Genomic DNA, 16,241 nt, shown 5'->3' with positions numbered 1-16,241 from the left:
CTGGACCCTGCAGTGCAGACAGCGCCGCCTGTGGCAGGGAGTGGACGTCTATAAGATCTGTCACTGTGGAGGGAAGCAGCAGCGCCGGCCCACCATCATGAGTGTGGAGCTGGTTATATCGATCCCCTATTCACTGGAGGACACTTAATGCACTTACCTGACTGACGGCTCCATTACTGCGCTGAAACACAGTGACGACACACTGAGTGCACAGGATGCCCCCTCCCCCCGCTCAATATACACGGCCAGATCTTAAAGTCTAAAGGGGTTGTGACAAGTTTTAAACTTCACCTGGTATCCGACCACAGCAACCCCCCCCATATGAATGTAGTGGCAGCGGAGCGTGTGCACTGCTGCTCCAGTCACCTGTATGGGAGAGTAGCAGAGCCCAGCGCTCACCTGTCTCTGCAGTCCCATAGACAGTGAATAGAGCGGCAGCGCTCGTGCTTGACCACCGCTCCCTTCATACGGGGGGCACAGAACCCCTATTCTTGTCACTAGTGGCCGTCCCAGCGGTCGGACCCCCACCAATCAGACTCATACACTTATCTTGTGACAACTTTGTGGCACAATATACTTCATGTTTCAATGCTTTACCATTTCCAAGCTCTCTGCTTGCAGTCATTGAATGATGTAAGCAATCTTGTCCATCCTGGCCTAACACTTCTCACAGCTGAGGGTTTGTTACAGTTCTATGCAGGCTGATCACAGCACAAATCCCTCTCCGCCCTGTTTGTTACAATGTGTCAGGCTGTTCCCATGGTAGCGCACTGTCCAGACTCGATATGACATCGTGCCGCTCCTCAGGTTGTGGCGGTCTCGTCGGATTTACCTGTTTGTCAGTAGCTGTGGTGAACTTCCCGATCAGCGGGTTGTTGATGGTGATGGTGTAGGTCAGGGTCCTCGCCTGATTGCCGCTGCTGTCGAGCTGCCAAGGGGAGGACTCCAGGTCTGAATGATGGAGAAGAGAAGGATTCAGGAGCAATCCCTGTGTGCGTCCAAATCACCATCTGCATCAGCATCCACCTCCTGCCCGGGCGGCAGCCACGTCCGACAGCGCCACAAGCTGCGTGTGACCGGTGGAGGATTGTACTCACCAAACACCTTCCTGGACGAGTAGAATTTCTGCATGAAGTGCGATGGTGTGAACAGAAGCTGAAACATTCTCTCTGCGCTGATGTTAAAGACCCGGTTAATGTATAATCTGCCGTCCACCAGCTCCTCCTGAAGCCGCTCATCTGTAAAAACAATGGTCAGATGTCTTAAAGGGCATTTCCATCCTGCCTGTAATAAAACTAGTGATGAGACCTGTCATGTACGTACATAGTCACTCCACCAGCAGAATAGTGAGTGCAGCTCTGGAGTATAATACAGGATGTAACTCAGGATCAGTACAGGATAAGTAATGTATGTACACAGTGACTGCACCAGCAGAATAGTGAGTGCAGCTCTGGAGTATAATACAGGATGTAACTCAGGATCAGTACAGGATAAGTAATGTATGTACACAGTGACTGCACCAGCAGAATAGTGAGTGCAGCTCTGGAGTATAATACAGAATGTAACTCCGGATCAGTACAGGATAAGTAATGTATGTACACAGTGACTGCACCAGCAGAATAGTGAGTGCAGCTCTGGAGTATAATACAGGATGTAACTCAGGATCAGTACAGGATAAGTAATGTATGTACACATTGACTGCACCAGCAGAATAGTGAGTGCAGCTCTGGAGTATAATACAGGATGCAACTCAGGATCAGTACAGGATAAGTAATGTAATGTACACAGTGACTGCACCAGCAGAATAGTGAGTGCAGCTCTGGAGTATAATACAGGATGTAACTCAGGATCAGTACAGGATAAGTAATGTAATGTACACAGTGACTGCACCAGCAGAATAGTGAGTGCAGCTCTGGAGTATAATACAGGATGTAACTCAGGATCAGTACAGGATAAGTAATGTATGTACACATTGACTGCACCAGCAGAATAGTGAGTGCAGCTCTGGAGTATAATACAGGATGCAACTCAGGATCAGTACAGGATAAGTAATGTATGTACACAGTGACTGCACCAGCAGAATAGTGAGTGCAGCTCTGGAGTATAATACAGGATGTAACTCAGGATCAGTACAGGATAAGTAATGTATGTGCACAGTGACTGCACCAGCAGAATAGTGACTGCAGCTCTGGAGTATAATACAGGATGTAACTCAGGATCAGTACAGGATAAGTAATGTATGTACACAGTGACTGCACCAGCAGAATAGTGAGTGCAGCTCTGGAGTATAATACAGGATGTAACTCAGGATGAGTACAGGATAAGTAATGTATGTACACAGTGACTGCACCAGCAGAATAGTGAGTGCAGCTCTGGAGTATAATACAGGAGGTAACTTACAATTATCCGGGGACATAAAACTGTCCTACTTTACACATAATCCTCTAGGAAACGACTTTTTGAGTCAGAGGAGGATAGGAGACACAGTGGTCGATCTCCTAACCCTTACCTTCCTCTGAAGATTCGGAGCCAGTGCTCCTGTCCGCCTGCTGGTTTTCATTTCCGTTGAGGTCCAGGGCCAGGGCCAGGGCAGGGGTCCCGATGTGCCTCCGGAGGCTTCTCTTCCTGCTCGAGCTGAGTTGGGGGCTTCTACTTGCCGCCTTTTCCCCTTGAGCCTCTTCGGACAGGGTCTGGCCTGTTATCTAGAGGTAAGTAAATAGAGGTGAGTACTACTGACTACTGGTAATCAGAACCTTCAAATATATGGGCTCTGCTATACGACGCTACCGCGTGGGCTCTGCTATACGACACTACCGCGTGGGCTCTGCTATACGACACTACCGCGTGGGCTCTGCTATACGACACTACCGCGTGGGCTCTGCTATACGACACTACCGCGTGGGCTCTGCTATACGACACTACCGCGTGGGCTCTGCTATACGACACTACCGCGTGGGCTCTGCTATACGACACTACCGCGTGGGCTCTGCTATACGACACTACCGCGTGGGCTCTGCTATACGACACTACCGCGTGGGCTCTGCTATACGACACTACCATGTGGGCTCTGCTATACGACACTACCATGTGGGCTCTGCTATACGACACTACCGCGTGGGCTCTGCTATACGACACTACCGCGTGGGCTCTGCTATACGACACTACCATGTGGGCTCTGCTATACGACACTACCATGTGGGCTCTGCTATACGACACTACCATGTGGGCTCTGCTATACGACACAGCAGCTGCTCTCAGACACCCTGTGCCCGGTCTCGGCAGAACATCTTACCATCTGCAGGAGGTTCAGCGAGTCCGTCTCTGTCTGGGACACAACATCTCTGGTGAACGATCCGCCTTTAGGGGTCTTCTCCAACTTCTCGGTGGAGTCTTCTGCGGCCGGCTTCCCTGGAGTCCTAAGGACAGAGTGAGGCAGGCACACGGGAGGGACGCCATTTATTCCTGGCCTAATTACTTATAATTATAGCTGTGTGCTTAATGACCGGCCTGAGGAGAACATGTCGCCAGCTCCACCAATGTCCTCATACATGACCAGATCTGGATCCGCCACAGACCTCCATGGTACCAATGCATTTCTCAGTAGTGCAGCCTCAAGCTTTAGGCCTACAGCCCCATTAGATCCCTGGACCACCAGAGCTTACAATCTAGAGGCATGTAAAAACATGATGGCAGCGAGCCACCCTCTTACCTGGGCGGTGGGGCGTCCTCTGGCGGCAGGGTTAGATTGTCCATTTCCTCATTATTCAAGCCCAGTTCAGTCCCATAGCTCTGCTGCACCAGCTGCCAAAACTCCTTCCTGCTGAGGCTCTGAAATAACACACGAGAGGGTCATTCATACCGGTCTCACCCCAAAGACACGCCATTTACATACAACATGCTATACGCAGCTGACCTCCCAAGTGTTCCTCTATTTGATCCGAGGTCTAGAATTACATTCACAGTACTGACCCGTAGAGCGTGTGTCCGGCTCCTCTCTCTATACTACGCCCCGCCTTGTATATTACTTCATTATTTGATGCAGTTGGGATTTTAGAAATTTCTATATTCAGATTATTTTTGCGCCATTTCATAAGAGAAAACTATTGACGTGTATAGATATGCAAAAAAAAGGGTCTTTCACGCAATGAACCATAAGTGTCCTTCTTTAACCGTCCAAAAAGTTGGGGGTATGGTAAAGGGGCTCCCCAGACGACCCCAGCCCATGTTTACACCAATTAGCAACAGCTCAGTCATGAGCCTCCCCTCCCCCAATCTCTGTTGTAAACAATAGACCACAGTCCAGGTTACAGTGAACACGTGAGGCGTCTACCACCACGTTACCAGGGTCCACATGGACCACACAAGGAAGGAGCAAGAGAGAGAGTGAGTATGCCTGTGCTGTAATGTAAGGAGCAGGGCGACCACCCGGGATAGAGACAGGAAGGATGCTGGGGGACTACCCAGGATGGAGACCGGAGGGACGCAGGGAGACTACCTGGGATAGAGACAGGAAGGATGCTGGGGGACTACCCGGGATAGAGACAGGAAGGATGCTGGGGGACTACCCGGGATAGAGACTGGAGGGATGCGGGGGGACTACCCAGGATGGAGACCGGAGGGACGTAGGGAGACTACCCGGGATAGAGACAGGAAGGATGCGGGGAGACTACCCAGGATGGAGAATGGGGGAACGTGGGGAGACTACCCAGGATGGAGACTGGGGGGACGCGGGGAGACTACCTGGAATAGAGACAGGAAGGATGCTGAGGGACTACCCGGGATAGAGACAGGAAGGATGCTGGGGGACTACACGGGATAGAGACTGGAGGGATGCGGGGGGACTACACGGGATAGAGACTGGAGGGATGCGGGGGGACTACCCAGGATGGAGACCGGAGGGACGTGGGGAGACTACCCGGGATAGAGACAGGAAGGATGCTGGGGGACTACCCGGGATGGAAAATGGAGGGATGCGGGGAGACTACCTGGGATAGAGACAGGAAGGATGCTGGGGAAGACTACCCAGGATGGAGACCGGAGGGACGCAGGGAGACTACCTGGGATAGAGACAGGAAGGATGCTGGGGGACTACCCAGGATGTAGACTGGAGGGACGAGGGGAGACTACCTGGGATATAGACAGGAAGGATGCGGGAGACTACCCAGGATGGAGACAGGAAGTATGCGGGAGACTACCCAGGATGGAGACCGGAGGGACGCAGGGAGACTACCTGGGATAGAGACAGGAAGGATGCGGGAGACTACCCAGGATGGAGACCGGAGGGACGTGGGGAGACTACCCGGGATAGAGACAGGAAGGATGCTGGGGGACTACCCAGGATGGAGACCAGAGGGATGTGGGGAAACATCCTGGGATAGAGACTGGAAAGATGCGGGGAGACTATACGGACAGTACAGGAGGGACGCGGGGAGACTATACGGCAGTACAGGAGGGACGCGGGGAGACTATACGGCAGTACAGGAGGGACGCGGGGAGACTATACGGCAGTACAGGAGGGACGCGGGGAGACTATACGGATAGTACAGGAGGGACGCGGGGAGACTACACGGACAGTACAGGAGGGACGCGGGGAGACTATAGCGGACAGTACAGGAGGGACGCGGGGAGACTATAGCGGACAGTACAGGAGGGACGCGGGGAGACTATACGGACAGTACAGGAGGGACGCGGGGAGACTATAGCGGACAGTACAGGAGGGACGCGGGGAGACTATACGGACAGTACAGGAGGGACGCGGGGAGACTATAGCGGACAGTACAGGAGGGACCCGGGGAGACTATACGGACAGTACAGGAGGGACGCGGGGAGACTATACGGACAGTACAGGAGGGACGCGGGGAGACTATACGGACAGTACAGGAGGGACGCGGGGAGACTATACGGACAGTACAGGAGGGACGCGGGGAGACTATAGCGGACAGTACAGGAGGGACGCGGGGAGACTATACGGACAGTACAGGAGGGACGCGGGGAGACTATAGCGGACAGTACAGGAGGGACGCGGGGAGACTATACGGACAGTACAGGAGGGACGCGGGGGGACTATACGGACAGTACAGGAGGGACGCGGGGATACTATACGGACAGTACAGGAGGGACGCGGGGATACTATACGGACAGTACAGGAGGGACGCGGGGATACTATACGGACAGTACAGGAGGGACGCGGGGATACTATACGGACAGTACAGGAGGGACGCGGGGAGACTGTACGGACAGTACAGGAGGGACGCGGGGAGACTATACGGACAGTTAGAGGGGGGAATCGGGAAGGGTACAGGGAGATGAGATTATGGCTGGCAGTTATATGAAGTGATGCATTTTGTAGCTGAATCCTCTCGTCCGGAACGTCTGATGACAAGAAGAACCGGTTAATGTGTAATAACCGGGATATTGTGACGATTCCCGGGAGAAGTAATTAGAACATTCCTTTATCATGTACCAGGGACAAGAGATCACATTCCCGACAGCCGGCATCATGCCTCATATTTATAGTTATTTCAGAGGTGAATGTGGCATCCACATGACGCGGATCTCTGTATTACGCTGGAGCTGAGCCAGGAGGACGGATCAGGACCATCAGGTCCACGCTCATCTCCCCTGACCAAGGAGGTCCTAAAATCTGTACTGATATTAGTAAATCTTTATGGCGAGCTGAGATCCACTAAAGCCTTTGCAGAAACACAGAGTTAAAGGGGTCTTCTTCTGGAAGTGTCCACCCCTCAGGATAGGTCATCAATATCAGATCGCTAGGGTCTGACTCCCGACACCCGCACCGATCAGCTGATCCAGTGTGGCCGAGGCCTCTTCCTGGGCCTGTGACATCACGTTCTTCGGTCACATGGTCTAGGTGCAGCTCAGTCCCATTCAAGTCCCAGCAGTAAGGGACCCTTCTAACCAGTAGGGATGTCCATCCGGGGCTAGACCGAGGCCACCAGATGGGAATCACCTGCCGGTGAATGGGACCTTACATCCGAAGCCACAATTCTGCTGAAATACAGGAAAATCTGATATTTACACAGAGCAGTGCATGCTGGGAGTTGTAGTTTCATCAGAGTGGTGGATCATTTACTGCTGCACATCTCGACCTTTGGTCTCGTTGACTCTGCAGAAGCCAAATCCCGCAGCTCTGATCCCACTGCACTCATTTCCCGCCAGAGTTGGCATCTGATTAGGCATCAGCCCGGGCATAAGGGCCCATTCCGACCGCTGCTGTGGGGGCTACAGAGGGGTTAAAGGGGCAGACACCAGGAACCTGCTGCCCCACTGAAAATGATGGGGCAAATACGGATCATGTTCCGCTTCCCCCCTCAGAGGGCGGACAACTCTGTCATTCGCTGGTTTCCGGTCACATGATACAATCACATGACCACACCGCTAATGAAATGACTTTTCAGATTTTTGGCTGTACTTCTCCTTTAAATCTCTCCTCTCGTGTGTGACTATCCTCTCTGTATGTAATTAGCGGAGGAGGGGGAACAATAATAACCCTTATAATAAACGGTTGACGGTAAAGGAGCGCTCCACAGGGAGAAGGGAATGAGGATATGAATCACGGATGACAAGTCTGCCGACTCCGTCCTGAGCTCGTCAGCAGCAGGTCATACCGCCATGTAGCGCAAAAACCGAGCTCCTGCCGTGGGGGCGCTGTTGGGTTTGCAGACAAGGCTCCCGCCCTCTACAAAACCACTTAGATGCAGTCGTCAGTACTGACTGTGGCATCTGAGGGGTTAAACATCAGCGTCACAGGTGTTCCGTGCGGGAAGCGGTTTAAACCACGCGGCGCGTTACCCCCGCACCAGTGCAATCCTTCTCACAGCTCGTTACAAATGGATCCTCTGCGAGCGAAGCTGATACACTGTAACAATTTCCGGACAGGAGAGAGGTTTGTGCGCCTCACAGGGCATCGTCTAGACTGGATACAATTGTAACAAACCCTCAGCTGTGAGACACATTAGGTCCGAACCAGTTTCTATTTTGATGGACATCTGCTTGGTTCGTACCCTTCATCTTCTACTCCAGACGCCTCCAGAGCTGCACCGATGGCTGCTTTCCTCTAAGCACTGATCTCACACCTCCGTGCTGCCCCCTGCTGGTACCCTCTCTGCTGTGAAGCATGATGGGAAAAGTACAGTAGCATGAAAACAACGCCCTAATCAAGTGAGGCATGCGGGTGCGATTACACGGTACAGTATGCGGCCGTCTAATGCTATCCGAGGAATGCGGTCGGGAAAGTTCTGCAACAAAGCGACGACTTAACCTCTACTTGAGACCGCAACCTGCAGCGCACCTGCATCTCAGGAACCTGTAGGCACAGAAGTAGATGTCTCCGTCTACTGACGTCCTGCTGAGCTCCTGCTCATACTCAGCAGTCGATCCGAACATGCAGAGCTGCAGTGTAAAGCATGGAGGAGGGACAGAGCTTGTAAAGAGACAGGAGGTGGCCATTCGCAAGGACCTTGAGGTGACTGAAATCTCAGTGCTGAATCAGTCTTCCGTACATAACACTTTATTACGGATCGCGTCAAGATCTCTGCTTGCTGTCAATGCATGGGGAAATTATTGTTTACATCCAGAAGCTGAAATCCACTAAATCTCAATCTGAAATGGATTCCACAACTGTAGCTTCATTTACAGTTAAGATCTTAAAGGGGTTGCTTATCTTTGGGGACCTTTTCTGCAGACCCCCCCCCCCCCCCAGAATGGTGGGGTCCACAATCAGACTCGTATTTACCTGATCCCCATCGGTGGGCTGCAGCAGATCTTGGGTCTCCTCCGGTATAAAGTGGGTCACATGGCCACTGCAGCCAATGGCTGGCCACAGTGGTAACATGTCACCCATGCATCATGTCACTGGGTCATGTGATGCAGGCGGGACATGTCTGGTTGCAGCGGCCACGTGACCCGCATCAAACTGTATATTGACATGGGGACAGCGGAGACCTGCGGCGTCCGAGGGGGAGCGATGGAGCCGGAACCCAGGGGCGGAGATCAGGTAAAGGGGTCCAAGTCTTTTGGAGTTTTGCAGAAAAGGGGTGAACAATCCCTCTGAAACCGCGGCACCCCTAGGATGAAACCATGGCAAAATCTTATTGTGGACCCATTGAAGTGAATGGTTCCGCACACAATCCGCAAAAAAACTAAACGGAACAGACAAGGAAAGAAAATATGTTCGTGCGCATGAGCCCTTATCTGGATGAAATGTATGAAATGTCGATAAGTTTGGCGCACCTTTAAACATGACCCTTTGTTACTTTTCGTACACGGCCCCTCCCCAACCCAGCGTTAAGATTTTGCTAAACCTGAAGTGCGACTAATTGATCCGTCCACGTTTCTAGCATACAATGCAAAAAGATGAAACATTTCTGTGCAAACACGTGCGCCAATATCTGCCACTGTTTGATTCCGTTTGTGGCGCACATGGAATGCGGCACCGTCCTACAAAACCGTACAGGCTGTTACCTAGCAACGATGACACTTTGTGTGACTGAACCCTCTCCTTACGTGTCGGCTCCAAAATCACAAATAAGTGACACGACACGAGTCCACGGAGATTAGGCCACGGCTAGGCAATGCAGAATGGGGGTTATTAACCACGTCAGTTTGGCGTAAAACAAGTTGCAAACAAGGCACCTTATAAATCGCCCACGCAACGACATTTTGTTGCACGGGTGCTTTTATGTCGTCCTCGACGAAGGAGTTCTGGGGTCCCGACGTGCTCAGGAGTCCAGTGGGTGGTTCTACTCATACAGGAACCGCCTACCGGACTCCTAAACATAACAAGGATTCAATGAATAAATCTTTTCCCATAAACCATAGATCGATCTGCTCGGCTCCTCCGGCCAGGGGCGCACCACCAATGAGGCGAGCGCCTCGGGCAGCACCAGGAAGGGGCAAGAGGGGGGCAGCCGAAGGGCCATGGGCTGAAGCGAAGGGGTTCGGTTAAGAGATTGGCATTGGGAAGAGGGGAAGGAAGCCGTTTCATTCTTCGCCTCAGGCAGCAGAAAGGCGAGGTGCACCCCTGCCTGCGGATCAGACTCCACGTTTATGGCTGCCTTTAAGAGGGACCTGACCCAAATGTCCAGACTAAAGCTTCATCTCCTCCGAGAGGCTGATGGGGGATGGACGAGCGGCGACATAATGGATGGAGACGCACCTGAAAACCCAACTCCTGCAACGTTCTCATACATTTTGCATTTCAACTTTCACCATTTTCCATATCTCTACTTGCTGTCAGCAAATGGTAACATTCATATTCACATTCACTCATCCCCAACTCCAGACTGATACACTGTAACAAACTATCAGAACAGGAGAGATCTGTGTTTCCATCGCAGAGGGTCATGTATACTGGAAACAATTGAAACAAATAGTGTTGAGCGAACTTGTTTTTTAAGTTCTGCGTTCAAAGTTCGGGTTATCGAAGAACCCGGATATGGATTCTGCTACCACGGACCATAACGGAATTTGTAATCCATAACGGGATCCCGAACTTTGGACGCAGAACTTAAAAAACAGGTTCGCTCAACACTAGTAACAAACCTTCAGCTGTGCAAGTAGCACACAATAAGACAGGTCTGTAGGGAATTAATGTTACATTCATTGACAGCAAGCAAAAATCTTGATGATAGTAACACAAAGGGGGAGATTTACTAAACTGACGTTTGTTCACAGAGAAGGCGCCAAACTTATCCAAATGAGGCGCTTAATGAATTCAGAAGCCGGAAAACTTAATCTTTGCGCCACTTTTTCACCTTTTTCTGGCCCGCGCCTCCTCACACGCCACAGGAATGAAAAATAACGAATTTTAGCACAAATATGGCATGCACCAAAATCAGTGACTCTATGGAACGCTTTGGTGAATCCCCTCGGGCATTGAACATAGAGGCGCTCGGTCTCACCTGTGGCCCCAGTACAGAGAGCAGCGGCTGCACGCAGATCCCTCCCCATCCAGAAACATTTACAGGACTTTCTCCACAGCCTTATCCTGTGCAATAAAGCAGCAGCCGGAAATCCTGCAACCTGCAGAGGAGGATGGTTCCTGTGCTGGGCTGGAGTTACCAGCCTGAGAGCTGCCAGGCAGGGCACACCCTCATACCCACCTGCCGGGGTCTCCACATGTGACTGCAGGGTCCAGTAACACACACAGGCTGGGGTAGGGTCCCCCAGGACAGGGTATAATACAGGCAGAACCACTCACCTGGTCAGCAGAGCAGAGGGGTCAGCGAGGTGAGATCCTCCACCAGATCCTGATCTCTCACTATCTAATGTTATGATTGAACTTCCTAGTGCACAGAACACCAGAGGGAAGCACTGCCAAACCTGAGAGAGTGATCACACCCACACCCAGTGAACAGGTGAAGTGACTCTTAAAGGGACAGCGCTTCAGACAGAACGTACTGACTCCTATGTACAAGAATGTAACTACTATAATACTGCTCCTATGTACAAGAATATAACTACTATAATACTGCTCCTATGTACAAGAATATAACTACTATAATACTGCTCCTATGTACAAGAATATAACTACTGTAATACTGCTCCTATGTACAAGAATATAACTACTATAATACTGCCTCCTATGTACAAGAATATAACTACTATAATACTGCTCCTATGTACAAGAATATAACTACTATAATACTGCTCCTATGTACAAGAATATAACTACTATAATACTGCTCCTATGTACAAGAATATAACTACTGTAATACTGCTCCTATGTACAAGAATATAACTACTATAATACTGCCTCCTATGTACAAGAATATAACTACTATAATACTGCCTCCTATGTACAAGAATATAACTACTATAATACTGCTCCTATGTACAAGAATATAACTACTATAATACTGCTCCTATGTACAAGAATGTAACTACTATAATACTGCTCCTATGTACAAGAATATAACTACTGTAATACTGCTCCTATGTACAAGAATATAACTACTATAATACTGCTCCTATGTACAAGAATGTAACTACTATAATACTGCTCCTATGTACAAGAATATAACTACTATAATACTGCCTCCTATGTACAAGAATATAACTACTATAATACTGCCTCCTATGTACAAGAATATAACTACTATAATACTGCTCCTATGTACAAGAATATAACTACTATAATACTGCTCCTATGTACAAGAATGTAACTACTATAATACTGCTCCTATGTACAAGAATATAACTACTGTAATACTGCTCCTATGTACAAGAATATAACTACTATAATACTGCCTCCTATGTACAAGAATATAACTACTATAATACTGCTCCTATGTACAAGAATATAACTACTATAATACTTCTCCTATGTACAGGAATATAACTACTATAATACTGCTCCTATGTACAGGAATATAACTACTATAATACTGCCTCCTATGTACAAGAATATAACTACTATAATACTGCTCCTATGTACAAGAATATAACTACTATAATACTGCTCCTATGTACAAGAATATAACTACTATAATACTGCCTTCTATATACAAGAATCTAACTACTATAATACTGTCTACTATATACAAGAATATAACTACTATAATACTGCTCCTATGTACAAGAATATAACTACTATAATACTGCTCCTATGTACAAGAATATAACTACTATAATACTGCCTCCTATGTACAAGAATATAACTACTATAATACTGCCTCCTATGTACAAGAATATAACTACTATAATACTGCTCCTATGTACAAGAATATAACTACTATAATACTGTCTACTATATACAAGAATATAACTACTATAATACTGCCCCCTATGTACAAGAATATAACTACTATAATACTGCTCCTATGTACAAGAATATAACTACTATAATACTGCTCCTATGTACAAGAATATAACTACTATAATACTGCTCCTATGTACAAGAATATAACTACTATAATACTGCTCCTATGTACAAGAATATAACTACTATAATACTGCTCCTATGTACAAGAATATAACTACTATAATACTGCTCCTATGTGCAAGAATATAACTACTATAATACTGCTCCTATATACAAGAATATATCTACTATAATACTGCTCCTATGTACAAGAATATAACTACTATAATACTGCTCCTATGTACAAGAATATAACTACTATAATACTGCCTCCTATGTACAAGAATATAACTACTATAATACTGCCTCCTATGTACAAGAATATAACTACTATAATACTGCCTCCTATGTACAAGAATATAACTCCTATAATACTGCTCCTATGTACAAGAATATAACTACTATAATACTGCTCCTATGTACAAGAATATAACTACTATAATACTGCTCCTATGTACAAGAATATAACTACTATAATACTGCCTCCTATGTACAAGAATATAACTACTATAATACTGCTCCTACACTGCGTGCAGAATTATTAGGCAAATGAGTATTTTGACCACATCATCCTCTTTATGCATGTTGTCTTACTCCAAGCTGTATAGGCTCGAAAGCCTACTACCAATTAAGCATATTAGGTGATGTGCATCTCTGTAATGAGAAGGGGTGTGGTCTAATGACATCAACACCCTATATTAGGTGTGCATAATTATTAGGCAACTTCCTTTCCTTTGGCAAAATGGGTCAAAAGAAGGACTTGACAGGCTCAGAAAAGTCAAAAATAGTGAGATATCTTGCAGAGGGATGCAGCACTCTTAAAATTGCAAAGCTTCTGAAGCGTGATCATCGAACAATCAAGCGTTTCATTCAAAATAGTCAACAGGGTCACAAGAAGCGTGTGGAAAAACCAAGGCGCAAAATAACTGCCCATGAACTGAGAAAAGTCAAGCGTGCAGCTGCCAAGATGCCACTTGCCACCAGTTTGGCCATATTTCAGAGCTGCAACATCACTGGAGTGCCCAAAAGCACAAGGTGTGCAATACTCAGAGACATGGCCAAGGTAAGAAAGGCTGAAAGACGACCACCACTGAACAAGACACACAAGCTGAAACGTCAAGACTGGGCCAAGAAATATCTCAAGACTGATTTTTCTAAGGTTTTATGGACTGATGAAATGAGAGTGAGTCTTGATGGGCCAGATGGATGGGCCCGTGGCTGGATTGGTAAAGGGCAGAGAGCTCCAGTCCGACTCAGACGCCAGCAAGGTGGAGGTGGAGTACTGGTTTGGGCTGGTATCATCAAAGATGAGCTTGTGGGGCCTTTTCGGGTTGGGGATGGAGTCAAGCTCAACTCCCAGTCCTACTGCCAGTTTCTGGAAGACACCTTCTTCAAGCAGTGGTACAGGAAGAAGTCTGCATCCTTCAAGAAAAACATGATTTTCATGCAGGACAATGCTCCATCACACGGGTTCAAGTACTCCACAGCGTGGCTGGCAAGAAAGGGTATAAAAGAAGAAAATCTAATGACATGGCCTCCTTGTTCACCTGATCTGAACCCCATTGAGAACCTGTGGTCCATCATCAAATGTGAGATTTCCAAGGAGGGAAAACAGTACACCTCTCTGAACAGTGTCTGGGAGGCTGTGGTTGCTGCTGCACGCAATGTTGATGGTGAACAGATCAAAACACTGACAGAATCCATGGATGGCAGGCTTTTGAGTGTCCTTGCAAAGAAAGGTGGCTATATTGGTCACTGATTTGTTTTTGTTTTGTTTTTGAATGTCAGAAATGTATATTTGTGAATGTTGAGATGTTATATTGGTTTCACTGGTAAAAATAAATAATTGAAATGGGTATATATTTGTTTTTTGTTAAGTTGCCTAATAATTATGCACAGTAATAGTCACCTGCACACACAGATATCCCCCTAAAATAGCTAACACTAAAAACAAACTAAAAACTACTTCCAAAAATATTCAGCTTTGATATTAATGAATTTTTTGGGTTCATTGAGAACATGGTTGTTGTTCAATAATAAAATTAATCCTCAAAAATACAACTTGCCTAATAATTCTGCACTCCCTGTATGTACAAGAATATAACTACTATAATACTGCCTACTATATACAAGAATATAACTACTACGGGGCCGGAGCCTGACTGCCTTCCGAGTCAGACGCATGTGAGAGATCTCCTCTCCTTGTGTCCCTGCAAACTGGTAAATTCCGCTACCTAGCCAGTCAAAGAATGGGAAAAGTTGGAAGGTGTATTCCCAGAGACAAGCCAGAACCTCCTAAACAAGTCCGAGGAGCTCAGGACATGGAGAAATATCTAAATAAGAGAGCCCTGGCTGCAAGCTCTAACAAGATGGCACCGTCTGAACACGAGGACTGGGCGCACGACACTGAAGGAGCTGACGGTGCCTCCTCAGACCAGGACGTTGGGGGGTATCCAAACAACCCAGCGCCCATCTCACGCCAGTTTCTACAACAAGCCCTATCGCCAGTGTTAGCCCCGGTGCTACAAGACCTCACTGAAATTAACTGCCTCCGGACCGCAGGATCGCGTTCCGGAGGCGGCAGCTCTGCGCACAGTCACGCATATACGCGTCATCTCTCGAGACGCGAGATTTGCTGTGAACGCGCACACACAGGTGCGCGCGTTCACAGGATCGGAAGGTAAGAGAGTTGATCTCCAGCCTGCCAGCGGCGATCGTTCGCTGGCAGGCTGGAGATGCGATTTTTTTTTAACCCCTAACAGGTATATTAGACGCTGTTTTGATAACAGCGTCTAATATACCTGCTACCTGGTCCTCTGGTGGTCCCCTTTGCTTGGATCGACCACCATAGGACACAGGCAGCTCAGTAATAAGTAGCACCAAACACCACTACACTACACCCCCTCCCTGTCACTTATTAACCCCTTATTCACCCCTGATCACCCCATATAGACTCCCTGATCACCCCCCTGTCATTGATCACCCCCCTGTCATTGCTCACCCCCCTGTAAGGCTCTATTCAGACGTCCGTATGTTTTTTACGGATCCACGGATACATGGATCGGATCCGCAAAACACATACGGACATCTGAATGGAGCCTTACAGGGGGGTGATCAATGACAGGGGGTGATCACCCCATATAGACTCCCTGATCACCCCCCTGTCATTGATCAACCCCCTGTCATTGATCACCCCCCTGTAAGGCTCCATTCAGACATCCGTATGTTTTTTACGGATCCACGGATACATGGATCGGATCCACAAAACACATACGGACATCTGAATGGAGCCTTACAGGGGGGTGATCAATGACAGGGGGGTGATCACCCCATATAGACTCCCTGATCACCCCCCTGT

General features: G+C 48.2%; 1 protein-coding gene across 6 annotated transcripts in view; it reads right to left on the bottom strand.

The window, feature by feature from the left end:
- Positions 1-16,241, bottom strand: part of GRAMD1C (GRAM domain containing 1C) — a 182,737-nt gene that overhangs the window by 35,577 nt on the left and 130,919 nt on the right. For all 6 annotated transcript variants that reach the window (XM_040422874.1, XM_040422879.1, XM_040422878.1 and 3 more), the window contains 5 exons: positions 3,710-3,828; positions 3,293-3,416; positions 2,510-2,702; positions 1,098-1,238; positions 833-951 (listed from right to left, as the gene is read on the bottom strand). In XM_040422874.1, the coding sequence (XP_040278808.1) occupies positions 833-951; positions 1,098-1,238; positions 2,510-2,702; positions 3,293-3,416; positions 3,710-3,828 (696 nt within the window). The remainder of the gene's footprint in view (positions 1-832; positions 952-1,097; positions 1,239-2,509; positions 2,703-3,292; positions 3,417-3,709; positions 3,829-16,241) is intronic.

The sequence above is a fragment of the Bufo bufo genome, chromosome 3 (genome assembly GCF_905171765.1).
Source record: "Bufo bufo chromosome 3, aBufBuf1.1, whole genome shotgun sequence".
Lineage (NCBI taxonomy): Eukaryota > Metazoa > Chordata > Amphibia > Anura > Bufonidae > Bufo > Bufo bufo.
This window is presented reverse-complemented; position numbering and strand designations above follow the sequence as displayed.